The 27,302-nt window shown below is 55.0% G+C and overlaps 1 protein-coding gene across 6 annotated transcripts; it reads right to left on the reverse strand.

The window, feature by feature from the left end:
• JUP (junction plakoglobin) lies at positions 1-26,484 on the reverse strand. 6 transcript variants are annotated; one of them, XM_059048688.2, is made up of 15 exons: positions 26,306-26,464; positions 15,161-15,379; positions 12,138-12,394; positions 11,660-11,898; positions 10,590-10,791; positions 9,661-9,805; positions 9,430-9,533; positions 7,358-7,696; positions 5,572-5,727; positions 5,242-5,361; positions 2,834-2,984; positions 2,603-2,724; positions 1,546-1,585; positions 1,120-1,285; positions 1-790 (listed from the first exon to the last, which is right to left on the reverse strand). In XM_059048688.2, the coding sequence occupies exons 2-14, from the start codon at positions 15,369-15,371 to the stop codon at positions 1,134-1,136; spliced, it is 2,238 nt and encodes a 745-aa protein (XP_058904671.1). In that variant the 5' UTR covers positions 15,372-15,379; positions 26,306-26,464; the 3' UTR covers positions 1-790; positions 1,120-1,133. The 6 variants fall into 6 exon arrangements, with proteins under 6 accessions (XP_058904671.1, XP_066877569.1, XP_066877570.1 ...); XM_067021468.1 differs by having other exon boundaries at positions 15,161-15,376; positions 26,306-26,460; XM_067021469.1 differs by having other exon boundaries at positions 26,222-26,429.
• Between the last annotated feature and the right edge of the window lie 818 nt (positions 26,485-27,302).

Raw genomic sequence — 27,302 nt, forward strand, 5'->3', positions numbered from 1 at the left:
TCTGTGCCTTAGTTTTATTTTCTTTGCTTTGGTCTATACAAAAAAAAACCAATAACCAAAAACATAAAGCGATAATAATAAAATTTTCTACTGGGAACTTCCCCAGCCCCCCACGCCCGTGTGCAGGAGGTGGTGGGGGGAGTCTGAAACAGGAAGGGGAAGAGAAAGCCCCTCACCGCACACCAGAGGGGTCAGCCAAGAGCACTTCTCAGGGGGTCAGCTAGGGCAGTTGTGTGGGCGGGACAGGTGCAAGGGAGCTGCTAACCCTGGGAGGGGCCAAAGCCAAATGCACATCCTGGGGAGGGAGCAGGTCACGTCCTGGAGCAGGGGAGGCACTCCCCGCATCTCCACCCCATCCCCCTGGTCAGATGATCCCTGAACTTTTCAAGATAAGCTTTGGATTCTGGGCCTTTGGGCCTTGAACCTGGGGCCTGCAGACCCCCGGGGCTCAGTCCAGTTGGTGGAGTTCAGTGACCCAATCGGAGCCAGCCGTAGAAGGAACCACAGCCCTATGAAGCTGGGCAGCCCAGGAGGAGGGGGGACAGGGTGGGGGCCTCAAGTCTAAAGCTTTAGTGCCAGGGCCTCGGGGGTGGGAGGGGGTGGTCAGGCCCTGGACCCACAGCCCAGAACAGAAAAGCAAGAGCAGATCGCCATCCCGAGAAAGACCCTACAGAGGACCTCTGAAGGCGCGGGGTTCAGCAGGAAGTTGCAGCCCTCCTGCCCAGGCTCAGGCACTTGGCTATCTCGCCCCAACGCCTGCGAGGAGAGCCCCTCAGATGGGGAACCGCACCTGGAGGGAGGGGCAGACACAGAGGGGTCAGGCCAGCCCCATGGCCCGTAGGAGCTCGTGCATAACCCGGCCACCATGGTAGAAGGGGCAGGACTCCTTGCCTCAAGCAAAGATAACAGAATGAGGCAGGCGAGGCACACCTTCCCTGGGGGAGCTCAGCACCAAGAGGGCCCACACTTGTTCCCCCCCAGAAAGGAGCCAGGGTTTCAGGGGAAACCTGAGAGGGCCTCCACGAGAAGGAGGTTCTGAAGGGAAGGGAAAGCCTGAGTCTCAGCAGCCCATAGGGGGAAGGGAGAGCTGCAAAGCAGGGCGGGGAGGGGTCGCCATACTAGGGTCCGGGCAGCTAGGCCAGCATGTGGTCCACAGTGGGGTAGGGGGTCCTGAGGCCGTCGCTGTAGGTGTCAATGTGATAGTCCCCATCCATGTCCGTGTGCATCTCCACGGGGTCCAGGGGCACGTCACTCGAGTACATGGGGCGGTAGGTGGCATCCATGTCTGGGGAGGAGAAGGGAGCTCCGTCCAGGGTCTCAGGCTACCCTGCAGGGGTCTGGACAGCCCTCAGCCACACCTTCTACCTCTGCCCGCCCCCAGTGGGTCCGCCCCCTTCCCCAGACTCTCACATCAGGGACCCGGACAGGAGTGCATGTGGACACGACAGTGGCTGCCACTGGTCCTTTGGCCCTGGGGTCACAAAGTTGCCCCCTTGCTCACACCCACACAGCACCCCCTCTGCCCTGGGCTCTGCACACACTTACCATCTGCGTAGGGTTCATTAATGGGGATCATGCTCTGGGCCTGAGGATGGAGACAAAGAGAAACATTGGAGGAGGGGAAGGGTGGAAAACGCAGGCTCCAGGCGGTGGGCAAAGACCCTTTGAAGGAACAGAGGATGAGATAGGGTAACACAGTGCTCTGATGAACTCCTCTCCTCAGGCACCTCCCCAGGGTGGAGGGTCCCACCATTCACGCTTGGAGGCACCCGCAGAACTAGAGCGGGGAGGGGAGTAGAGGGGAGAGGACTAGGGAATGGGTGCCAGGAGCTGCCCCACCCAGGATCAGGGCAGCCTCCAGCCTATACAGCACCTTTGTGCAAGTTAGAGAAAGGCACCCCTGCCCCAACACTTCATATTAGTTTGGACAAAATAAAATTGCCATTTTGTAGATCAAAAACAGTAGATGGGGGGCTTCCCTGGTGGCGCAGTGGTTGAGGGTCCGCCTGCCAACGCAGGGGACGCGGGTTTGTACCCCGGTCCAGGAGGATCCCACGTGCCACGGAGCGGCTGGGCCCGTGAGCCATGGCCACTGAGCCTACGCATCCGGAGGCTGTGCTCTGCAATGGGACAGGCCACAGCGGTGAGAGGCCCACATACCGCAAAAAAAAACAAAACAAAACAGTAGATGGTTCAACCTACTACTTCCATCTGCTGGGAACTGTCATAAGTGATCCAATTATAAAATAAAAATCTAGGGCTTCCCTGGTGGCGCAGTGGTTGAGAGTCTGCCTGCCGATGCAGGGGACACTGGTTCATGCCCCAGTCCGGGAGGATACCACATGCCGTGGAGCAGCTGGGCCCGTGAGCCATGGCCGCTGAGCCTGCGCGTCCGGAGCCTGTGCTCCGCAACGGGAGAGGCCACAACAGTGAGAGGCCCGCGTAACGCAATAAATAAATAAATAATTAATTAATTAATTAAAAAATAAAAAATAAAAATCTATGAAGTTGACAGGATGGTAGAGGCCTCCCTAAAAGTGGAATCCTTGTGCAGTGTGCAACTTGCACAACCAGACACTGCAGCCCAACCCGGGATACTCACAGCCTCCCAAGCTGCAGGGTCGTGCTTGAAGAGGGAGTTAGTGAGCTCCACAGACACACGCTTACGGTAATCTGGGTTCTTATCCTCAGATATGCGGAACAAGACGGCAGCAGCATAGGTGGCTGAGCAGAGAAAAGGACAGGCCAATTCAGGTGCCTGCCTCCAGCCAGGCTGGGGGAACAAGGCCCAGTTTCCCCCCTCGCTCCCCTCGCCCCCAGCCCAGCCCCTCACCGGTGCCCTCATTGTGAGAGTGCAGTAGCTCCATGAGTGGGGCTGAGGCCCCCTCAGCATCAATGGCGTCGGCCGCCTCCTTGTCCTGGGCCAGCTCGCACAGCACCCCAGCGGCCACACGCTGGATGTTCTCCACTGAGGAGTACAGGAGCTGGGGAGAGGGGGAGTGGGGCGGGCGTGAGGCAGGCAGGCATGAGGCACCTCACCGCCCTGCCCATCTCTCCTCCCTTTTTTGGATTTAACCCAAGCCCATAGTAGAAAGCATGAAAAGTCTAAGAAAAGTATAAAGAAATGGAAAAGCACACTGGACACAATCCCCCACCCAGACACAGCTTCTTTCCATTGGATTTTTATCATAGTCATATACATATATTTGATTCCTGTTTTTTTTATCAAACATTTGTAGCATAAAGCATTTTCCCATATTATTCAATAACTTTTCTTTAAAAATCTATGAGTTCATGGGAATTCCCTGGCAGTCCAGTGGTTAGGACTCTGTACTTTCACTGCCAAGGGCGTGAGTTCAATCCCTTGTCAGAGAACAAATCACAAGCAGCACAGAGCAGCCAACAAAAGAAAAAAAAGATCTATGCATACATATTGATACTCAAGAGAGAAAGAGATAAAGACGTGGATGGACCTAGAGACTATCATACGGAGTGAAGTAAGTCAGAAAGAGAAAAACAAATACCGTATATTAACTATTAATATTTGTGGAATCTAGAAGAATGGTACAGATGAATCAGTTTGCAAGGCAGAAATAGAGACACAGATATAGAGAACAAAAGTAAGGACACCAAGGGGGGAAAGCAGGGGGAGTGGGGGTGGTGGTGGTGGGATGAACTGGGAGACTGGGATTGACATGTACACACTGATGCATATAAAGTAGATAACTAATAAGAACCTGCTGTATAGGGGTTTCCCTGGTGGTGCCGGTAGTTAAGAATCCGCCTGCCAATGCAGGGGACACGGGTTTGAGCCCTGGGCCAGGAAGATCCTACATGCCGCGGAGCAAATAAGCCCATGGCCAAAACTACTGAGCCTGCACTCTAGAGACCGCGAGACACAACTACTGAAGCCCACGCGCCTAGAGCCCGTGCTCCACAACAAGATAAGCCACTGCAATGAGAAGCCCGCGCACCGCAATGAAGAGCAGCCCCCGCTCGCTGCAACTAGAGAAAGCCTGCGCGCGGCAACAAAGACCCAACTCAGCCAAAAATAATACATAAATTAATTTTTTTTAAAAAGAACCTGCTGTATAAAAAATTAAATTAAATTTTTTTAAAAAAGAGAAAGAGAATGCTACAAAACAAAACAACAAAAAGTAAAAAACCTCATCAATCGCAAGTGGAGGTAGCTACCAGCACCAATTCCTTACTCTGAACATTAATAATTAAAGGAAAAAATGTCAAAAACTATAAGTTCTTCTTCAACACCATTGTCTATGACCACATGATATAATGGACCATTCCTTTTTTAACCATTCTCTTATCATTGGACAGTAGGTTAATTTTCAATTATTAGTAGTAACATTGCAATTGTCAGCTCTGGGCATACATCTATGCCATGTTTTCAATTACATTATGCTATTTCATAAAGACAGAGTCCCAGACCTGTACTACTTGGCTGTCTATACATATTTCAAAATTGCTTTCTGGAAAGGTTTTACCACCTTATCTTCCCACCAGCAGGGTATAAGACTGCCCATTTTATCACATCTTCATCAGCACAAAGCACTCCCATTTTTTTCTTTGCCAATTTGATAGTGGAAAATGGGCTCTCACTGCAGGGTAAGCTTCATTTCTTTAAACTCCTGGGGTTGAGCATTGCTCTTTGTTTTTTTGTTTTTTTAAATATTTATTTATTTATTTGGCTGCGCCAGGTCTTAGTTGCGGTATGCGGGGTCTTTAGTTGTGGCATGTGAACTCTTAGTGGTGGCATGTGGGATTGAACCCGGGCCCCCTGCATTTGGAGTGTGGAATCTTAGCCATTGGACCACCAGAGAAGTCCCGAGCATCGTTTGTTTATGAGCCACCTGGGAACTGCATGTGCCTCTTCTCATATAACTACTGGGGTCTAGCCCTGGAGTCTAGTATTAATGAGCTCTTTTTATATAAAAGATATTAAACTCTTGTCTGTTGTGATGCTTGCAAATATTTTCCCAGTTTGCTGTTTACTTTTCAATGCTTTTAGGTTCTTTCAGACATTAAAACACAGTTTTTGTTTTCATTTGCTGGCATTTGCTAAGTGGTCACTCCTGGTCGGCCACTTTTCTCCAAACTCCTCCAAAGACCTCTTGATGCCTGGCCCAGACCCCCTCAAACTCATGGCTGTCAACCTTCACCTTTCAGCAGTGGGGAGAAGCAGGGGTTGGGGGAACCTCTCCTGCCTACCTGCCCCAGACTCACCTGCACAAACAGGGGGATGGTGTTGAGTCGGAAGATCTCCATGCGGTTCATGGGATCCCGGGCGAGGATGTGCAGGGCTCCGGTGCAGCCTTCCACGATCTCCTCCATCCTCACGCCATCCTGTACAAGAGGAGCCATTGGGGCATAGCAACAGGTAGCCCTTGGGAGTGGTCACACACCCCCCACGACACTGGCAAACCTCACTGGTCCTTGGAGTCGGCATCAATTGCAACTCGCCTCCCTATTTACACACTCACGTGCGCACGCGTTCACACAGAGGACACTCTGACTCCCAGGAAAGAGGGTCCCAGGCCCCTGCAGCTCACTTACCGTGTAGGGCTGCTGTGTGCCTGCAGCCATGTGGCGCTGGGCATCCTGGTGGGCCTTGACCAGCAGCTGGGCCAGGCGGGGAATGACCGCTGCCTCCTGCAGTGGTGCATGGTTGGCTGGGCACAGGGCCAGATTCCTGATCAGGCCGATGGTTGCCTGGCAAGAAAAGGGACGCTCACCAAGGGCATTTCCTGGGTATCACTTCTCCAGCATCATCTCCCCCTTCCCCTCTCATTGCTTCCGTCCCCAGGCCAGCCACAGACATGCCGGAAGATCTCCAGAGAATGAGATCAGCCCCAGCCCATGCCCCTTATTCCATACGATCTGTGGGTCCTCACGTCTAACTCTCAGAGCCCCTGCTAAAATGACACCCCATTCCAGAATATTCCATCAGCGCCCAGGCCCTGACACTGCCCCCTGTCCCCTCTCTCTTACCTCCCACTCACAGACAACATGGCCTTGCTTTTCTGATAGTTCCCAAACCCTGATCATCAGGGAGAGGGAGTCCTCACTAGGGTTGACCCCCAAAGCCTCCTGCTTTGGTGACGCTCACACTGTAATCCACCCCCAGCGGGCGGCTCTGGGAAGAGGTCTCTGCCCCAGGGTCCTCCAACTGCCAGGAGCCATTCTGGCCTCCCAGGGCTCCTTGGGGAGCAATTTATCATCTTGTTTGATCCTCAAAACAAGAAACCAGGAGGGCAGGGATGAAAATCATGGGGGAGATGAGGTCAGGGTGGATGACCTGACAAGGTCACTTGTTAACTTAGCTGCTGGGTCAGGGTGCAAACCCTCCGCCCACCTCGAGCTTGTGCTGCAGACCAAGACCAAGGAGGGGAGGGACCGTGTGCTGCCTTTTCTTTAAAATACAATCTATATAATCGCTTAGAGTCATTCTTATTTGGACTGTTAATATTGTTGAAAATTTAGGCAATAGGAGCCCCCGCCAGCTGGCTCCTGCGCCCTTTGACAAGACCCCAGTCTATGGTAGCTTCCTCACTCTCTGGCGCCAGGTGTCTCACACACACCGGTAGCTCTGCCCTAGCTCACCCTCACCTCCCCTGCCTGTGACAGGGAACTGATACACGTCTCTCCTCTACCCAGGCAGCCTCCTGAGAAGGCTCCACCCTGGCTCCCAGTAGCAGACACCAAGTGTCCCCAGAATCCTCTCTACCCTTTGCCTTTTTCGCAACCCTACTGAGTTTGAGCAGGACACATAACACAGTGCTAACATCCTTGCATCCAGATGTGGCCAAATGACCAAGTTCCAGAGTGTGGGCTGAAGTGTTGTGTCCCACTTTCTGGTCGCCGCTAGCCCTCCCTACTTCTCCAGGGCTAAAAGGCACCCATGGGGATGATGTAGTCCAACTGTTCGTGTGAGGACAACCCTCATGACCAGACCCTCTGGCATAAGGAATGTGCTCCCCATGGACCACCAATATCACCTGGGGGCCTGTCAGAAATGCAGACTCTCAGGCCCACCCCAGGCCCACCGAATCAGAGGCTGCAGTTGAATGAGACCGCCCAGGGCGGTCCTGTGCATGTTAAACTTTGAAGCTCTATTCTAGGAGGTGGCTGAGCTATGAGAAAGAAGGAGTCTGGGTCTCGGGAGCAGAGCCACTGTGGAGGTCTACACCGGAACACGAGAGAGGAGCACATTTTTGTCTTATCAGAGCCACCGTACTTTAGGCCTCTTTTGTTACCGCAGCTTTGCCTGAACCCATACAGCGCCTAATCCTGTCTTCAGAGCTCCTCCCCTCGCTGGACCCCATCGTGCAGTGGGCGGTACCTTGACCAGCGGCCACTGGTTGGGCTGGTTGAGCAGCTTGACGATGGCCGGGATGCCGTAGTTGAGGCGCACGGAGTTCTGAGCCATCTCGGCCTCGGGGTGGCGGCTGGTGAGGTGGCGCAGGGCACAGATGGCGGGCTCTGTGATGTCATCCTTGTCACCCGCACACAGGATGGCATGGATGAGCGCCTCCACGCCGCTGTTCTGCGTCACCAGCGTCTTGTTCTTACTGTTGTTGCAGGTCAGGTTGGACAGAGTGCCCGTGGCACAGGTGAGGACATTGACGTCGTCCACGCTCAGCTGGTTCACCAGAATCTTCAGCACACTCTCCAGGCCCTCCTGGGGTCAGGGGAGGCAGTGTAGAGTGAGGGAGATTCCCAAACGCAGGGTCTTCCTAAGTGTACCCGGGAGAACGGATGGCCTACGGAGGTCTCCAGCCCATTCAGCTCATACTCGATGGGCCTGTGTGTGTTCATCCCCGTGACCCTGCCAACACCCGTGAGAAGGTAGTTGTGGGGCAGCTGAGGCCCAGAGAGGTTGAGGGCCTTGCCCACAGACCCACAGCTAGTGAGCCGGATCTGAACTCAGGCCTGTCTCTAAGCTCCACGCTCTTTCCTCCACCCCCTCCTGTCCTCAGACCCAACAGAGCTCTACTCAGGCCGAGGGAGGCCCCTAGGCCAGAAGGAAATTGTGGAGGAGGTCCATGCTTCCGTGGACCAGCTGACCCACTTTTACACGCTTCTCTCCTCCCTGGGCCTTACCTGCTGCCCATTCAGTGGTCCCCAGGCCAAATCTGCTTTCAGGAAACATCCCTAACCCAGGAGCCTCATTCTCCCAGGGGGAGCCACGTGGGCCCTGTGATGGACCAGGAAGACCCCAGGATGTGGGGACAGACAGTCCTGAGTTCAAATCCCAGCTCTGCTGTCTGCTAGCTGTGACCAAGGGCCATTCCTTAACTCCCTGAGCCCCTGTTTCTTTTTTTTTTTTCCTCTATTTTTCTGTGAAAACTTTCTTTTTCTTTAAATTTTTTATTTTATATTGGGGTATAGTTGATTAACAATGTTGTGTTAGTTTCAGGTGTACAGCAAAGTCAGTTATACATGTACATGTATCTATTCTTTTTCAGATTCTTTTCCCATTTAGGTTATTACAGAGTATTGAGTAGAGTTCCCTGTGCTATACAGTAGGCCCTGTTGATTATCTATTTTAAATATAGCAGCGTGTACATGTTAATACCAAACTCCCAGTTTGTCCCTTCACCCCACCCTTCCCCCTGGTAACCATAAGTTTGTTCTTTAAATCTGTGAGTCTGTTTCTGTTTTATAAGTAAGTTCATTTGTATCATTTTTTTTTAGATTCTGCATATAAGCGACATCGTATGATATTTGTCTTTCTCTGAATGATTTACTTCACTTAGTATGATAATCTCCAGGTCCATTTGTGTTGCTGCCAATGGCATTATTTCATTCTTTTTAATGGCTGAGTAATATTTCACCGTGTATCTGTACCACCCGAGCCTCTGTTTCTTCATCTAATGATGGGCCCCACACTCTACCTCCAAGTACTGAAAGGGGTAAAGGAGTCAATGTCCCCAGTGCCTAGTGGAGCCCAGCACATGGCAGGTGCTCAACAAGCAGCCGATTGATGCAATTCTTAGCAAAGACAGTCAGGTTGGAAGGAGGGACCAGCAGACTTGTCCTGAAACTGCATTTTTCCTTAAGCTGTTTTTAGGCACCAGGGGCCCCCAAGCCGTCTCCTGCACACTACTACTCCCCGCCCAGGGTCTAGGTCAGAACTGTTCCTCTGACACCACCTGAACCCCAGCCAAGAAACATCAGCCTCCTTCATCTAGTCCCCTTTCTGAATCCCTAACAGGGATTAGAGCCTTGAGCCTAAAGGGATGAGGGGCTACAGGGCACTTCCATCCCCGGCCACAGTGGAGCAAGATACAGAGGCCTCAGGCCTCCCCTAGCTCCTAAGGTCAGACTCCCAGACAGGAGGAGGTTGGACATGGTAAGACGGAAGGACGAGGTGGCTGAAGAGGCAGACCCAGGCTCCACGAGCTCCCTCACCTGCTTGGTGGCCACGTCCGAGAGGTTGCGCAGGGTCCAGAGGCAGTTCTGCACGAGGCGGGGGCTGTTGCTTGTCAGGTGCTTGCCCAGGGCCTGCATCCCACCTGGGGTGGGAGGTGGGGGCACGTCAGCCACCGGGGAGCACCGCTGACCGAGCCTGGTCACTGGTCAGGGCCCCCACCCCCACCTGCCCGGCCAACATGGGCCACCCTCATAGGCCACAGTACTCACCAGCCTCCACAATAGCGGGCTTATTGCTGGGACACACGGACAGCACCTTGAGCACACGGCTGGTGGTCCAGAGCAGCTTCTCGTAACTGTAGTTGCGCATGATATGCACGAGAGCCTGGGGTCCTCCATTGGCCAGGATGATGAGCTGTGGGGGGAGGCGGGAAATGAGTGTGAGACCGACAGGGAACAAAGAAGGAAGTGGGGGGGGGGGTGACAGAGCTGTTATTACTGTGCTTCATCTAAAACCTGAATAGCTTTTGTGACTATTAAATAAGCCAAAATGTTGAAACAAAAAGGTAATACACAAACAACGCTGGAAAGGATGAGGTGAAACTACCAACGTACATTGCCACTGATGGCATTGCAAATAATGCAATCCTTCTGGAAAGTACCTGGAACTCTGAGTAAAAGCTTAGAGATATTAAAAATCCTCAGCCCCACTGATGAAAAACTTTTCCTACTCTCTGGGAAAGGCTGTGTACTTGAATATGTTCATTACAGCATCGTTCATTCATCAAGGTGGAAAATCGGGAGCAACCTAGATGCCCTCCCTCAGAATAAAGTCTGGGGCCTCCACTTAAATGAAATGCTATTTGCTGTTACAGAGGGTGGTTTTGAGGACAGTCTAGCAAAAAAAAATTTAATATCATGCAGAAAACAGATGCAAAGTTATAAATTGCTATAACTACAACTGTGTACAAATATGCCCACAGGAAAGTACTGGAGAAGCACACGGTTGTATGAGGATAATGAATTTTTTCTTTCCCTTATCCTCAAAATATCCAGTAATATAGTGAAACATGTACATCTGTATATACATATATATTTAACCTAAAAAGGGTAAGAAGGCGGTGGCCTGAAGCTGCCGTTGGATGGAGGGTGATGCCATGGGGGCTGCAGGTCTTGGCTGGGGGCGGGGTGCAGCCCACCTTGCTCTCCTGGTTGCCATAGGCCAGGAGCTGCAGGCAGTCGGTGGTGATGGCCAGGAACTTGGGGTTGTTCTTGTTGAGCAGGGGCACCATCTTCTGCAGCCCGTCTGCCAGGCGCACCGCCATCTTGGCGCCCTCCTGGTAGAGCAGCAGGTTGTGCAGCGTGGTGATGGCGTAGAAAAGGATCGACTCCACGGGGGAGCTGGGATAGGGGCAGGGGGTTCACATGAGTCAGGTCCCAGGTAAACGTGGGCCACCTCCCAGTACTGACACCCCAATGGTGTCCCTTGAGTCCAGCCCCACTTTTGTTGGGGGGCCACACCCTGCGGCATGCGGGATCTTAGTTCCCTGACCAGGGATCAAACCCGCGCCCCCTGCAGTGGAAGCGTGGGGTCTTAACCACTGGACCGCCAGGGGAGTCCCCCAGCCCCATTTTTATGCACAAAGCACACAGCACCTCTCCTCTCTCCACTGGGACCATGACTCCTCCTGCTCTGTGCTCCCAGCTGGGTGCTAAACGCACCGTTGGTCCCCTCGACACCTGTCCTTACTGAGTAACTGCCATGTGGAAGGCCTCGTACTAGAGAGGCCCTGCAAGGGACTCAGAGGGGAAAAAGATCAGTATCTCCACCCTTAGGTAACTCGCAGCCTAATATGATGTAAGGAAAAAGGCCAATCAACACTGCAAGGCTGGGAAAGATAAAGGTGGCAAGGGACTTTGCACATGCTGTTCCCTCTGTCTGTAATACTCTTCCCTTCATCTACACCAGCCAAACTCCACTCATCCGTCAACCCCCTGCCATTAGAGTGAACAGCTTCTTGGAGCTCCGCTGACCAATCTTGGACACACCTTTGCCCTCATCTATACTGTATCCTGATAACTAACCTGCGAGTTACATGCCTGTCTCCCCTGCTAGGCTGTGAGCAGCTGAGCACCAAGACTGGGTGTGGTTCTGCACCTGGCACATAGTAGGTGCTCAATAAATGTATGGAAGCCCAGGGACGTGGGCGGGGTGGGGAGTCCAAGGGAGGGGAAGCCCCAGGCTCCCGCAGTGAGTAGGGGTCGGTACCTGAGCATGCGGACCAGGGCAGGGATGCCGCCCGACTTGAAGATGGCAAGCAGCCCCTCGCGGTGGTGGGAGAGGTTGTGAAGGATGCTGGTGGTACAGCGGGCTGTGTCCAGGTCGCTGGTGTTCTGCATGGCACGCACGACGGCTGCTACCAGCTGGGGCGAGCCCATCAGCGCCCGCCGAGACGCCTCCTTCTTCGACAGCTGGTTCACGATCATGGCCGCCTTGGTCACCACCACCTAGGGGGAGGCGGGAGTACGGGAGGATCTGAGCAGGTGGGCCAGGTTGGTTGCCACTGTGAGAAGGAAGGGCCAGGAGACCCCTCCACAAAGCTCAGACAGACCCGGGTCAGACTCTTCCCACTGATGGGGCTTTGGGTCAATGACCTCCCTCCACGCCAGGTAGGGCCCTCTCCTGCAGACACGTGACCTCTCCCCTCCCCTGCCCTGCCTCCACCCCGGCCAGGCCCCTCACAGACCGGGTCCTCATCGTTGAGCAGTTTGGTGAGCTCAGGAAGGGCCCGGGTGGCCAGCTCGGCGTCGTCCTGGTAGTTGATGAGATGCACAATGGCTGACTTCAGGAGCTGGGATGGCTCGGCCAGCCGCTGCAGGTTGGTGGTCTGTCCCTCCACCTGGGTGGCCAGCAGGGAGCTGTCCTCTCCTGTCACACCAGGACACATGGCCTCCCGCACCCGCTTGGCTCTGGCTGTCGTGGACATCTGGTAATCCAGGTCACCTGGGGGCCAACAGGCAGGGACTGAGCTGCAGGATGCGGACAGGGGAACACCGGGGAGCAGGCGTCCCATCTGGGTCCTCTGGACTGCCTCCCAGACCACCACTCATAGATCTACCTTTAACCAGTGACCTTGGGGAGGGCATCATCGCCTCAGTTACATCATCTGTAAAATGGGGCACCACCTGTTCTGTCCATCGCAGGGAATTCTTACGAGAATTAAATGAGATAATAGTTGTGAATTGGGACTTCCCTGGTGGTCCAGTGGTAAAGAATCCGCCTTACAATGCAGGGGACGCGGGTTTGATCCCTGGTCAGGGAACTAAGATCTCACACGCCGCGGGGCAACGAAGCCCACGTGCCACAACTACTGAGCTCATGCACCTCAACTAGAGCCCAAGTGCCACAAACCACAGAGCCCTCGTGCTCTGGAACCCACGTGCCACTACAGAGCCCACACGTCCTGGAGCCTGCGCACCACAACTAGAAAACAGAAAATCCACACGGCACAACTAGAGAGAAGCCCGCACACCACAAGGGAGAGCCCACATGCCGCAACTGAGACCCGATGCAGCTAAAAGTAAATAAAATAAATAAATAATAAATAAATCTGAAAAAAAAAAAAGTTGTGAATTGCTCTTAAAAGAAAGGATGCATGTGCCTGGCACATATTGCTAAAAAAAAGTCCAGAGATTATTATTATTTAAAGGAATAGCTAACGTTTTTTTGAGTTCAGGCACACCTTGGAGATATTGCTGTTTCATTTCCAAACCATTGCAATGAAGTGAATATTGCAATAAAGTGAGTCATGACTTTTTTGGTTTCCCAGTGCATATAAAAGTTATGTTTACACTGTATGTAGTATATTAAGTGTGCAATAGCATTATGTCTAAAAAATGTACAATCTCAATTTTAAAATACTGCCAAAAAATGCTCACCGTCATCTGAGTCTTCAGCAAGTCACAGTAGTCATATCAAAGATCACTGATCATAGATCACTATGACAAATAGAATAATCATGAAAATGTTTGAAATATTGCAAGAATTACTAAAGTGTGACACAGAGACATGAAGTGAGCAAATGCTGTTGCAGAAATGGCACCGATAGACTTGCTCCATGCAGGGTTACCACAAACCTTCAATTTGTAAAAAACGCAGTATCTGCGAAGTGTAATAAAGTGAAGTGCAATAAAACGAGGTGTGCCTGTACTTATGTGCTTAGCCGTGAATTAAGTGCTTTCCTTATACTCTTCTCATTTAATCTTACAACAATCCTAGAACGTAAGGACTATTATTATCTCCACTTTATAGATGGGAAAACTGAGACACAAAGAGGTTATAAGAATCCAAGCTGGAATCTGAACTCAGACAGCCTGACTCCAGAATCCAACCCCTACCCACCAGGTAGGGGTAGGATGAGACAACCTCGGTCTCTTTTCAACCCTGAAATCTCATGATTCTAATTATACCCTCATCCTTCCCAAAGGAGACAACTCTCCCATTATATGGGCAGGCAAATAGAGGCCCAGAGGGCCACCCAGTAGAATAGAGCAGATCAGAGGGAAAGTCCAGACTGTGGGTTTCAGCAAGCAAGAGGGGGGCTCTCAGCGCAGAGTCCAGGCTCCACCCCCTGGCGGGTCTGGGAGTCCCACAAACAGCTGCCCCGGCTTTCCAGGCAGCCCTGCCCTGGCGAGTGTCCCAAAGCCCCGAAGAGAGGGAGGCAGAGGTTCCACCCTCCAATCAGTCAGGAAGGAGGGACCGTCCACATGACTTTCCCACCCGGATGCTGTACTTGAGCTACCAACACAATGCCTGGCCCTGCCAAGCTGAGAGGCCTCTGCCTGCTGTGTGGGAGGAGCTCCCCGGGGTGCAGAGACTGAGCTCTGCCGTGGCCCAGGCTGCCACAGCCTACCCTGCACCCTCCCCAGCTCCCACAGCTCTCTGGGCTGCAACATTCAGGGCCCTGGAGGCATCTGTGGACTACAGACAGGACTGGATACTCCTCTCCCCCAGAGAGGCAGGGCACCCTGGGCTGGCGGGGATCCCCACCCCTGACTAAGCCCCAGAACCGGGCTCTGCCTCCCCGGCATATTTGGGGCTCCTGGAGCAAGAGGACTGTGTCTTCCCCACAGTCCCTGAGTTCCCTGAAGGCAGCAGTGATGCTTCATTGGAAGGCAAAGACTGTGCCTCTTCCTTCAGACTGGTGGTCAGGGTCGTTGCTGTGCCTCCTCCCTCAGACTGCTGAGTCTAAGAACAGGAGCTGTGGGGCTTCCCCGGTGGCGCAGTGGCTGTGAATCCGCCTGCCAGTGCAGGCAACACGGGTTCGAGCCCTGGCCCGGGAAGATCCCACATGCCGCGGAGCAACTAAGCCCGTGCGCCACAACTACTGAGCCTGTGCTCTAGAGCCTGCGAGCCACAACTATGGAACCCACGTGCCACAACTACTGAAGCCTACATGCCTAGAGCCCGTGCTCCGCAACAAGAGAAGCCATGGCAATGAGAAGCCCGCGCACCGCAATGAAGAGTAGCCCCCGCTCTCCGCAACTAGAGAAAGCCCGTGTGCAGCAACGAAGACCCAATGCAGCCAAAAATAGATAGATAAATAAATAAATTTATATATTAAAAAAAAAAAAAAAAACAGTAGCTGTGCCTCCCTCCTCAGACCGGGAGCCCCCTAAAGTCTGCCTCCTCTGACCCTGACCTCCCTCCAGGGCCCAGCCTGGTTTTCGGCTGGAATATTCCCATGGAAGAGTCCCCAGGGATCCCTACCTTGGCTCTGGGGCACCATCTGGGTGTAGGTGGTGGTGGTCTTCTTGAGCATGTACTGGTGCCCAGAGGCCTCGTCCTCCTCTGTGACGCCTTTGCTGCTGACCGAGGGCACGCAGGTGTTGACCCCCGAGTGGATGCCCGAGTCGTAGGTGTACGTCTGTTGCCACTCGCTCACCTTGATGGGTTGTTCGACCAGGTTCATCACGTCCATGGTGGCTGCTGGGGACACAAAGGAGGGGCAGGAAATCAGCTGGCCGCAGTGAGGCATCCCATCGCCAGGCCCAGTCCCCACCTTCAGCCTCTCCCCAGGCCCTGCCCATCACCCCTAACCCGCACCACAGCTGCAAGGCCGTCAGCAGGCTGTAGAGGAGGGTGGGAGACAGGAGAGACCGAGCCCAGGGAGGGACTGCCAGGATGGGACATGTGTCTGTGAGTCCTGGGTTTGCATCTCTGACCTCCAGCCCAGGGTGGGGTGAACCCAAAGGCGGGAGGGGCATAAGGGGCCAGATGCCCCAACCCAGGCCTCAGCTCACTCACCTTGTTATTCCAGCCCAAAACCCCCAGAGCAGGAGGAGGCATTCAGGACCTTCAACAGCTTCTAGGGTCCCGCAGACCCACCCCCATCCACTGGGGCCCCCTGAGAAGCACTGTAGAGGTGAGGCAGCTACACCCCAGGCACTGGGCAGGAAACCCGGATGGGGCAGGGAAGCAGCCAGACAGGTTTCTCTGGGAAGCCTCAGAGACTCCATGATCTCACTTTCCTGCAGATGGGGCAGGATCACACGTGACCCCAGAGGCTCAGGCCCTAAGAACCCCAGCTCTCCAGCACTCCAGCTTCTAGAAACCTTTCCCAGAATTCTGAATCCCACCAAACAGTTCAAATCTCAGCCACATACTACTGGGCAACTCACCGCTCTGCTGAACCTCAGTCCTCATCCGTAAAATGGGGTAGCACTACCTCCCTCGTAGGCTGTTGTGAGGACCAGATTCGTAAAGGACCCCGCCTGGTGCCTGGCACACAGTAGGTGTTCAATGTTGGTGACCGTGGCCAGATATCAGTACTGCTTCTCCCTCGGGGTGGGGCAGACCTTGGGGTGGTCACTGCTATTCAGAGACTTGGGGCCACTTGAGGCTCATGAATAGCTGGGCCTGACTCTGTACCAGGGAGGTGGTGACTCCCACTTGGTCTATCCAGCTCCCGTCTCGGTGCTGACCTCCAGAGTCCAGCAGCTGGGAGGACGGGCAAGGGATGCTGTGCCCCAGTGAGGGCCCTCCTGGTGTCCTTCAAGAAGGCTTCCCTAGGGCTTCCCTGGTGGCGCAGTGGTTGAGAGTCCGCCTGCCGATGCAGGGGACACGGGATCGTGCCCCGGTCCGGGAAGATCCCACATGCCGCGGAGCAACTAAGCCCGTGCGCCACAACTACTGAGCCTGCGCTCTAGAGCCCGCGAGCCACAGCTACTGAAGCCCGCGGGCCTAGAGCCCGTGCTCCGCAACAAGAGAAGCCACCACAATGAGAAGCCCGCGCACCGCAGCGAAGAGCAGGCCCCGCTCACCGCAACTAGAGAAAGCCTGTGCGCAGCAACGAAGACCCAACACAGCCAAAAATTTTAAAAATAAATAAATGTTTTTAAAAAAAGAAGGTCATCATCGTCGCAAGTGGGTTTCGAAGCACATGCTCTGCTCCCACATTTACAGATGGGGAAACTGAGGCTCCACCCAGTAAGGAGGCATAGCAGAGGAATGACAGAGCCAGGCACAGGCCCAGGTGTGAGTGACACCCGAGTCTGTGGCCTGTGCACACCCAGTGTGGCCTCAGATGGCAAGTAGACCCCCGGCTGGTCCACCCGTGAGGCTGGGAAGCAGCAACCAGCACCTCAAACCCATTGTCCCATTGTGTCGGGAGACCAGTTAAGGACGAGGCTGGAGTGGCTGGTGAGCCTGGTCCCACCCCGGGAACAAAGATGACCAAGGGGCTTCCCTGGTGATGCAGTGGTTGGGAATCAGCCTGCGGATGCAGGGGACACGGGTTCGTGCCCCGGTCTGGGAGGATCCCACATGCTGCGGAGCAGCTGGGCCTGTGAGCCATGGCCGCTGAGCCTGCGCATCCGGAGCCTGCGCTCCGCAAAGGGAGAGGCCACAACAGTGAGAGGCCAGCGTACCGCAAAAAAAAAAAAAAAGATCACCAAGGATATATGTCTTCCGGGACGGCCCCAGTGCCACCCTGCGGGAGGATGACAAAGATCCTTCGTGTCTCCCCGCGTGGCGACCCCAGCTCCTCCCCTGCCTGTGAGCATACCTGGAACCCGCAGAGGCAGGAGCCAGACCAGCTCCTCGCAGACTCCTTCCTCTCCTCCCATCACCCCGAGTGACTCAGAATTTCGGGCTGATGAACAGCTGGCTTGGTGCCTCCAGATGTGCCCAGCTGCTTTCCAGGCACCGGCCAAGTGTGGCTATTTCAGGGGAGCCCTTCCCCCTGCCCCCGCCCTAACCACACACTGCCTGGCACTCCTGCCTTCCCTGGACAGACAGACACAGAGAACACAGGAGAGTTTGGGAGGAGAAAGCCTGTCGCAGAAGCCCCAGGGAGAAAATTCAAGCAGGAGGCCTTGGACATCCAAGCACTGGAGAAGGAAGATGAAAGTGGCCTGTAAAGGCCACTTTGCCGGGCAGAGGGCTGAGCCGACATCTGGATGCCGAGCCTCAGTCAGGTTCGCTCAGGACAAACTGAACATCTCCAGCCCTATCAGTAAAAACACCCCACCCGAGCCAGAAAAAAGCTGCTCCCCAGTAGAGACCACCACCTACCCTGGTGCTTCTGAGCCAAGTGAGAGGGATACAGGCCTTGGCCAGAATCTCAGGGACAATCCCCTCACCAGCCCCATATCCAAAGGGACCACTGAGGTCAAGGCTGGCCATAGGAGGGGCGTTTCCTCAGCAGGCCCCTCACCACCCCCGCCAGCCCAGGCCTGGAGCCAAGAGAAGTTGAGGGCTGGACAGCTGCCCAGGGCGAGACAGAGCCGTCAGAGGTCAAAGGATCCATGGCGGAGGGGAGGCGGGGGACGGGGGGGCGGGGGGAGAGCCTTAACTAGCAAATGAATCTCATGCTTCCCTAGAAACAACCCTGGCCGGCATTTTATTATTCCCAGTTTCTAGGTGAGGAAACAAGCTCCAGGCTGAAAAACAGTGGCGCTCTGCTCAAATCCAGATCTGCCTCACTGCCAACCAGCCTCCAGCCCACCAAGGAGAGAATGCCAGACATCCTGCTGCAGAAGAGAGTGAGGGGCAGGAGGCAGGAGGGGCACAGGTGGAGCTGAGCACCTGCTGCTCGGCAATCAGGAGTCCCAGGCTCTAGTCCCACCTCTGCTGCAAACTTGCTGTGTGTCCTTGGGCAACAGCTTTCCCTCTCTGTGCTTCATCTTCAGAAAGGGTAGCCCAGGTGATCTCAGAGGAAAGTTGATATCTAAGATTCTAGGAATAAAGAGTCAGAATTCCCATGACAGACAAGAAAAGGCAGAGGGTGGGCAGCGTCAGAGGTGGAAAGCAGTCCAGAGAGGACATGCACCACAACTCTTCTTGAAGAAAGGATGCTGGTGGGCAGCTACTCCCGCCACAGGAAAGATATAAGTCAGACCTCAGGCAGGGCTTTCAAGCAGCCCCACCTTTCTCCCCACCTACTCCCCAGGAGAACCAGGGGAATTCTTTTTTTTCCTTTTTTAATAAATTTATTTATTTATTTATTTTTGGCTGTGTTGGGTCTTTGTTGACACACATGGGCTTTCTCTAGTTGCAGAGAGCAGGGGCTACTCTTTGTTGCAGACCACGGGCTCTAGGCGTGCAGGCTTCAGTAGTTGTGGCACATGGGCTTAGTTGTTCCCTGGCATGTGGGATCTTCCCAGACCAGGGCTCGAAACTGTGTCCTCTGCACTGGCAGGCGGATTCTTAACCACTGCACCACCAGGGAAGCCCCAGGGGAATTCTTTCACAAGAAACAAAAGTGCTGTTTTTGCAGTTCCCAGGGCGGAGGAGGCGGCACCCGGTTTGGTCTTGTCCCTCTCCGCCCTGGACCTGGAGTGAGACCCACCACAATGCCCCTGGACAGAGCCAGGGTGGAAGGAGGCGAGACAGACGCGGGCCCTGCCCCTGCACCCTGGCGGGAGCCGGGCAGAGCCAGACACAGGGCGGGGCCCTGAGTTGAATGGGGGCACTTTGTTTAGCAAGCAGTCTCTATTGCAGGAGAAAGAAGCCAGCTCAGAGATCACTGGGTGGAGTGGGGGACCTCACAAGGGACAGGAAGAGAGAAGACAGGGGCCCTGAAGAGGGTGTGCGAAGGACCCTTCCGCCACTGGTCCACACTGGCCAGGAGTCTGCAAGTAAGCAAGAGGGCTGCTTTGGGGCCTACCCTGCCTGTCGCTCCTGCTTCCTCCTCCGTGTGGCCGACCCAGGGGTCTGGCAGCAGGCACCCTAAGTCTAAGACTGTCCTGGCAGAGTGTGGCCCAGCTCTGACATTAAAAAGAACTCCCAGGAATTCCCAGGCAGTCCGGTGGTTAGGACTCCGTGCTTCCACTGCAGGGGGCACGGGTTCGATCCCTGGTCGGGGAACTAAGATACTACATGCCATGTGTCAAAAAAAAATTAAAAATTAAAAATAAAGAAAAAGAACCCCCACCAGAGCTACATCAGGCTTCTTCCCCCTGCCAGCACCTGCCGCAGTGATGGGCTGGGCTGGGCTGCAGGACACCAAGTGTCAATAAGACACCAGGAAACCAGGACAGGAATGGGCTGCCTGAGAGGTGAGCTGGGACCCGGCTCAGAAACATTGCATTACAGCAGGCAGGGCCCTCCAGAAGTTCCTTGGGCCAGAGGCCAGCCCCCTTGCAGACACGGATCACAGGCTCAGAGTATGACAGACGAAGGGGGCCATGGGCAGGGCGGGAGGGCATGGGGGTCAGGGGAAGGCTCCACCCAGCCCCCCGCCCCCGCACTCACTGGCCGTGTGCCCTTGGGCAAATCACGCAACTTCCTGAAGCCTCATTCCTCCTTTGTGAAGTAGAGACAATCAAGACACTCCTTTCTGCAGACGTTGTGTGGATGGTACACAACCATGACTGTGGGCCTCTGTTGGTAGGAAAGGCCCAGGCAAGCGTCCTTCTACTAGGGAAGCACAGAGATGGCAGAGGAGGAAGCCAGCAGAGATGGGCCTGGCAAGGTAGCCGGTAGCCAGCCTGCTTTGTGGGACCCAGTACCCAGGGCAAGACCCAGGATTCCTTTCACTGACCCCTCAGATGAAGGCTAGGTGGGGAGCTGCCTCCTGGCCCTAGGCCAGAGCCCCTGGGGTCGGGGGAGGTGTGGTCGGGGAGAACGAGTTATGTCCAAGTCCTGGGAGGGGAGACCAGGTGGAGACATGGCGCTGCCCCTCTCCCCGGTCACACGTGCTGCTTTCTGCAGCTGGGGGCCGGCAGGCCAGTCAGGCCCGGACATTCCCCACATAGCAGCCCCAGGGGAGAGGCTGGGCTCCGCAGTGTCACCAGCCACCACCCTTCCCCACTCTGTCTCTGGCTCCAGCAAGAGATTTGGCCAGCAGTCCCAAGCACAGACGGAAACAGACTAGAAAAGTACAGAGACAGAAAGGACTGCATCCCTTGAGAGCCCTGTCTCCCCCATCAGACTGGGGCTTCCCAGCTAGGCCTCTCCCCTCAGACGGGTGGCTCCAGGAGAAACGTCCGCCACCCGCAGACTAGATGTTCCTTGGCAGAGACTGTGGTCTCCCCCATCAGACTGGTCATTCCAAATGGGAAGGGACTGAAGCGGGCACCATTCGTGGCCAGGGTCCTGGGGACGGGAGAAGATACAGAAGCCCATCCTGAGCTTCTGCAGGAAATCCCTCACTTCCAGCCTGGAGGACAGCCTGAGCTGTGGCCCAGCACTGGCTGCGGGTGGAGGTTCAGGTCAGGCCGACCCAGCTGCTGTTTATTTTCTTCCTTCTGGGCTCCCGCCCAAAGCAAACAAACCAGGGTGGGAAAATGAAGGGGACTTGGAGGAGAGAGAAATGCCTGGCCAGGTGGCTGGAGCCTGGGAACCTCCGGGCTCCCCTGGAGAGGGCTCCAGCTGGAGCGCCATTCCCTGCCGGGGACCCTGGGTGGGCAAAAATCCCAAAGGGGCAGATGACCCTAAACCGGGACTCCTGGGAATGGAAAAACACTTTACCAGCCTCAGGAAACAAAAGCTAAGGACTCACTTGGGTCGGTGATGCATCTCCATACCCAAGTGCCTTCTGTGCCCACCTGACCACCCCCACCCGGGGGGCTTGGGGAGTCCGACCCCAGCTCATGTCCACTGCTCAGGGTGTGATTCCCCAGGGTTTCATTCTGCAAGGATCGCTGCCTGGCCCTCTCCTGGGAAAGCAGGGAAGACCCAACTCTTACTTCCCTGTTCAGCATTTGCTGGAGAAAACTAGGGTTTGGATAAAGATTTGGTTAAAATTTGTTATTGTATACAGAGCATAAGATCATCCAAGAATGAGGCTGAGAAATAAGAGGATGCTAAGAAAAGAGAAGGGAAAGCAATGTTCATGGTTAGATGCCTCAACAGGATTACGGGTGACTTTTTTTCTTCTCTTGGAAACTTTCCTGAACTTTCCAACTGTTTTGTAAAATGATCAGATATTACTTTTTCAATCAAGTGGGAGGGGGAGTCGTGTAGTGAGTCCAACCTCCACTCACCCCCAAATAAGCAGTGTATTGACTGCCCAGCCCCGTCCCAATTCTCCCCTGTCCCTGCCACTCACCAGAGACAAGAATCCTCTGTCCCCACAGTAAGGAAAGACAGTTGACCTGTTAACCCACACTCTGCAGGTCATAGAAAGCTGAGCTTCCTGCCCCCAAAGCCTGAGGGGCCAGGAGGCTGAGCAAATGGAGAGCAGTCAGTAAGTCTTCTCTTCAGCCTAGCCAAGGAAGCTGCTAGAAATCAGGACAGTCCACGCCCCCCAGACCTCCACCAGATTCAACCATGTCCCAGGAGGCAGGCCTCATGGTGTCTTGTCACCTGCAGAGACACAAACCCTGATGACCTGTCCCGGTCACACTTCTCCTTCTCTTCATAGGGGCCACTGGGCCAGTGGCTCACGGCTACCTGCCTCGCACATGGCCAGGTCTCTCCTCCCAAAAGACACAAGACTAAGAGTTTCCCCAGGGAGCCCAACAGACCTCAGACTCGCCCCAAAGCGTCGTGATTCCTACCTGCCCTCTCTCCTGGGGCAGGCTGGCTGTCCCCCAGCTCACACGGATGGGACCCTGCTTCATCTTCTTCAGAGAAGAGTCAACCCTGAGCCTCCACCAGGATCTCCCTCTTACTCATCAACTCAAGATCTCATCTCTAACAGGCAGGAAGTACTTCCTCCTGTCTAGCCTCCATTCCTTCCATAAGAGTCCCAATCGCTCTTGTGTCCTCAGGGCTGTTGGAAAACTGCAAGCCTGTCACCCTCTTCACAGCAATCACCCGGGACTGAGTTCATTCTCTTTCTTTCTTTGTCATATCAAGTCCCCTTAGCTTTCTCTTCTCCAGGATCAATAACTCCCCATGCCTAGGGTCCCCTCCTGACCTCAAGGGATCTGGAAGCCCCGTGTTGATAGGCTCAGTACCCAGGCTGTACTGACACAGATAGGGGCCCCATTTCCCAGGCCCATTCCGGTGTCAGGTGCCCAGTTGGCAAACGTGCCAGAACCAGGCAGGTCTGAGGACGGTGACACCACCCCCTCCCTCCAGGACCCAGGCTCTGCTGACCCCACCCCAATCACCAGAAAGGCCTCCTCAGCAGCTCAAAACCTACTCCCAGCCCCCAGGGCTCCCAGCTCCAGAGGACAGCCAGCTCCCCGCCCAAGAGCAGCCTGGCAGTGCTGACTGGTAGAGTCCAGCAGGACACTGGTCCTGTCCTAAATCTGACTCTCATTTCTCTCCACTCCCCAGGGGACAGGCCCCTCTTTATCTTGGCCCAGCTCCAGCCCCCAGCAAAGCAGACAACCCCCACTTCCTATACAGAGAGAAGCCCAGAACAGTCCATGGCTCGGCCCAGCTCAAGCCAGGAGGCAGCAGCAGCTTTGACCCCTGCCCTCCTCTCCCTGCCAAAACCTCTTCCACACATCCGCCACAGCCCCTGGCCTTGGGGATATAGCCCCCTCCACCAGGAACCAAAAACCAAGCCATGGGAGGGGCAGGGGTTTCAGAGGGCAGAAGGCTGGGACGTGAGTCACCCTTACCTGGCAAACCTGCCCCCCGCCTTCACCAAGCACACACACCACCCTGGACCCTTTGGAATTCTCTTCTCCCAGAACTCCTAAGCAGAGACTCTCAAAAAAGGGATGGCAGAAAAATTCTTCCCAGAGCCATGGTGGGGTGATACAGCAAGATGGACCCTGGGCTTGGCGCCAAAGGACGCAAATGCCAGCCTTGGCCCTGCTTGGGTCTCACTGTGAAACCTTGGGCAAGTTACTTAACTCCCCTGAGTTTCCCCTTCCTCACCTGTAGAATGGGGTAATGATACTTGCCTAGAGGGATGGTCATAAGGATTAAGTGAGAACAGTTAATGAAAGTGCTTGGAATCTGTAAGCAGTCCCTTACCTGTTAAGTGACCATTTATCAAGTACTTATTCGGTAGTTGGTACTATTATTTCCATTTTGCCCAGGAGATCACTGAAGCTCAGAGAGGTGAAGTGACTTGACCAAGGCCGCGCAGGTAACGAGCCACAGAGCTGGGAATCAAACCTAGCTCAGTCCAAGCCTAAATCCCTACGCTAAGAACTGCCCCACTGTAACATCTGTCCAAATAATAGCCCTTCTATAGAGAAGTCAACTGCCCCATCTTGTTCTAAGGTGGCTCTTTTCCCCGAGCCCTCCCAGGCCTGGGAAAGACCCCCGTCTCCTGTACCTGCCCAGTCAGTACCCCTTCCTTCCCATGCAATGCACTCTCAAAGCCTCATCCCTGGCAGCCCAAACAGAGATTCCAGAGGAAATGGGGTTGTAACTGGGGTGGGGTGGGACCGGGTGGAGGCATGGAGAGGGCTCGTGTCACCCAAGCTGAGGCTTGATCTAGCAAGAAATGACCACTTGGATCCTATCTTTTTTCCCCCTCTCCCTCCAGTCCAGTAAGTAGCCAGTTTGCACCTCCTAACAATACTTCCTCAGTATTATCTTTTCATCGAAGCCACGAACCAGATTAGCTAACCTAATCATTTAACCAGTGTAATTAACAATGCCTTCCCCTCCTCCACTTTGGCACAGAGAAGAGGGAAAACAGGTTATTTTGCCCAAACTCCTTGCCCTTGTGACACTCACTGGAGCAGAAGAGGCATGGGACTCCCCCTGACCCAGGGCACCCCATGGGGTGGGTCTGACCTCCGCCCTCACTCTCCCATCTACCCCCCACGGTAGAGTTGTAGGGCGGTAAGGGTCTTCCCAAGTGAGTCAGGGCAAGCAACCCGGATCCCCCCAATCTTCCCTTCATCTCAGGAATGGAGAACCTGGCTGTTACATTCCCCCTTTCTGTTCCCCAAGGAGGCCAGGGAAGGGGCTCTCAGGAAATTGTTGGGGGGAGTAGGGAGGGCAGCAGCTAACGCAGCTCTGCCTTTAACCTTCCCCACTGAAGCCTTCCACCAGTCCCACCTTCCCCATCGCAGTCTCTCCGGAAAGGGGGTGGGTGGAAAAAGGAGTTCAAAAGCCTCCAGAAGGAATGCACCTTCAAAACCCAGAAGTCAAATGGAAATCCAGCCCCATTGCTCCGCGCTCTTCGGACTCAATCCCCAGCCAGCTAAATAACGTGGGGGATGGGACAGAGGGAAAAAAACACCAGAACAATCGCTCCCCCCACCCTCAGTCAGTTTGGCCCGGCCCTGCCCCACCCCCATTCCTGGGGAGGGGGGCAGAGCTCGGGAGAGAGCCTGTAGGGCAGGCCTCCTGCGAGGGGGTGTGGTGGTCCCCGGAGACAGGAAGACAAGGAAGAAGCTGCTTCCCCTTTGGCCCGGCCCCCCACCCCGGCCCCCCCTCAGGCCCCAAGGGGCCCAGCAAACAGGATGGAGGTGGGGGCTGGTAGGACGGGGTCACAGAGCAGGCACTGCCCAGGTTCAGCCTGGCCGGCTGGGGGAGGGGGCTTTGCTCCGAGAAGGACCCCTAAAGCCTGCGGGAAGCCCCGGGCAAGGAGGCAGGAAAACCTCCAGAGAAAGCTGCCGTGAATACTCCTTCCTGGAAAGTTTGTTCTGGGTGATTTTTCCGCCAAGAGGATAGAAAGGAAGGGTAGTCCTGCTTCCATATCAACACTCTGGAAGCCGCAGCTACTGGAAACTGGGCTGGTGAATTCTCCACCCGTGCACGACCCCTCCGCCCAGACCCCTATCGAGCCTCGGGTGCCAGACACCGGCTGGGCGCGGAGCCGGGCCCAGCACCAACCCCCCTGCCATCCCATCCCACCTCCGCTGGCGGAGCCAGAGCCCGGCACCCACCCGAACGGAGCGAAGGGAGGCGCCGCAGGTACAGTCCCGATCAGGCTCGCAGAGCTGGAGGGCAGGGCCTCCGGACTCCGTGTGCTCACCTGCTCGGCAGGTGGGGCCCACGTCTCTAGGAAAATGTGCGCTCAGCCCTCACAGTTGGGCAAGCCGGGAGTAGACAATAGGGCCCCACCCAGGCCTAGGGGAGTAGAGAGGGAGGGAAAGCGAGGATAACGCGTGAGGTGGGGTGACGGTGGCCCCAAAGAGACCAGCGGCAGCAAGTTTCGCAAACAGTAAATTCCTGATTACAGAGTGAGCGCTGGGACGCAGGCCGAGCAGGTTAAAGTCTCCCCCGCAAGAGGCAGGGCCAGAGTCAGGGACGCGGCGCCCAGCGAGCTCCGCGGGTCTTGGGGGAGGCGCGACCCGGAGGCACCTGCCCTGATCCCACCCCGCCCTTCTCAGACGCCGGCTCTCAGAGCCCCCAGTCGCGCTCCGCGCGAACCTCGCGCCCACTTAGTCACCGCGCCCAGGACCCCAGCGCGCCCCCTGCCGCCGGTGCAGGGTGGCTCTCCCTGGCTCCCGCCCTCACCTGCCCGGGGACGGCGGGGATCGGCCTCTCGTCCGCTCTCCCCGCTTCCCTCGCCCCAGCGATACCTGCCCCGATCGTCCGCACCTGCGTTTGGAGCCTGGCCGGGCTGAGTAGGGGTCGGGCCGGGATGGGAGCCGCCGCGGGTTGCGAACTGAGCTCAGCGCACTCGGGCGGTGGCTGCTCCGGACTCTGGCCAAGACAGCAACTCAGTAACCGAACAAAAGGCGAAGGGACCTGACAGCCAAGCCACGCCTCTCGCCCCCTCGAAGCACCGCCCCTGAGGGAGACGCCCACCCGCTGATGTGGGCTTACTGGCTGCTTGGCCTGACTGTCCTATGGAGAGGCGGAGCCTCGCGCCCAGTCCCCTTTCACCGCTGCCTCTGTTTATCCGCTGGCCATTGGCCCCAGGGACTGCCACTCGGCCCTAGGGACGTTTTCCAACTTGAGGTTCCATCCTAACTCCTCACCTATTGGCAGATTGAGGGTTACTTCCTCCTGATTGGGCAAGGAACTGTCAGTAAGACTAAGGAAAGAACCACTGTAAGGGATGGGGTGTGTCTTGTCCCACCCTACCTCCGAGCAGGTAAGAATGATTACTCTCCCCTTCCCCCTACCTTTCCAACAGGTGAGTCAGGAGGGGCCATGGGAAAGGACAGACGCCTTCACTGGCCAGCCAACTCAGCGTCAGGCATGATGCTTCTTTGGGCTTATTCACCCTTACCGCAAAGTGGTAATAACATATTAGTATAGCATTTCATAGGCTTTTTTTTTTCTGGGTTGGGATTTTTTTCCCCAAAGATCGAGTGCTCATGAGCTTTAGAATTAGAAGTCCTGGATTCGGGTTCTGCTACTTAGTAGCTATATGATCTTAGGCAAATTACTTTCTTTCACCCTGTTTCTCCACACCTGTAAAATGGGTATATGAGCTGTATCTCTCCCTCATGGGGGTGAAGGAAGTTTTGTGAAGTCACTTGGACAACTGCTAAAACTTAAAGTTAAATTAATGATGGGTTTTTAAAAAAAATTCTCATGACAATTCTGAAAAATTGTTAGGGCAACAAAATGGTCCTCATTTCAAAGA

Source organism: Kogia breviceps, chromosome 19 (genome assembly GCF_026419965.1).
Source record: "Kogia breviceps isolate mKogBre1 chromosome 19, mKogBre1 haplotype 1, whole genome shotgun sequence".
Lineage (NCBI taxonomy): Eukaryota > Metazoa > Chordata > Mammalia > Artiodactyla > Physeteridae > Kogia > Kogia breviceps.

What these genes read in the sequence shown, in the direction of transcription:
- JUP (XM_067021465.1), bottom strand. Translation starts at nt 15,371, where the DNA reads ATGGACGTGATGAACCTGGTCGAACAACCCATCAAGGTGAGCGAGTGG. An exon ending in ATGGCAACCAGGAGAGCAAG is followed by an intron (nt 9,806 to 10,589) that starts GTGGGCTGCACC and finishes CTCCCCCCACAG; the next exon opens with CTCATCATCCTGGCCAATGG. An exon ending in CCATCCCCCTGTTTGTGCAG is followed by an intron (nt 2,985 to 5,241) that starts GTGAGTCTGGGG and finishes CCCTCTCCCCAG; the next exon opens with CTCCTGTACTCCTCAGTGGA.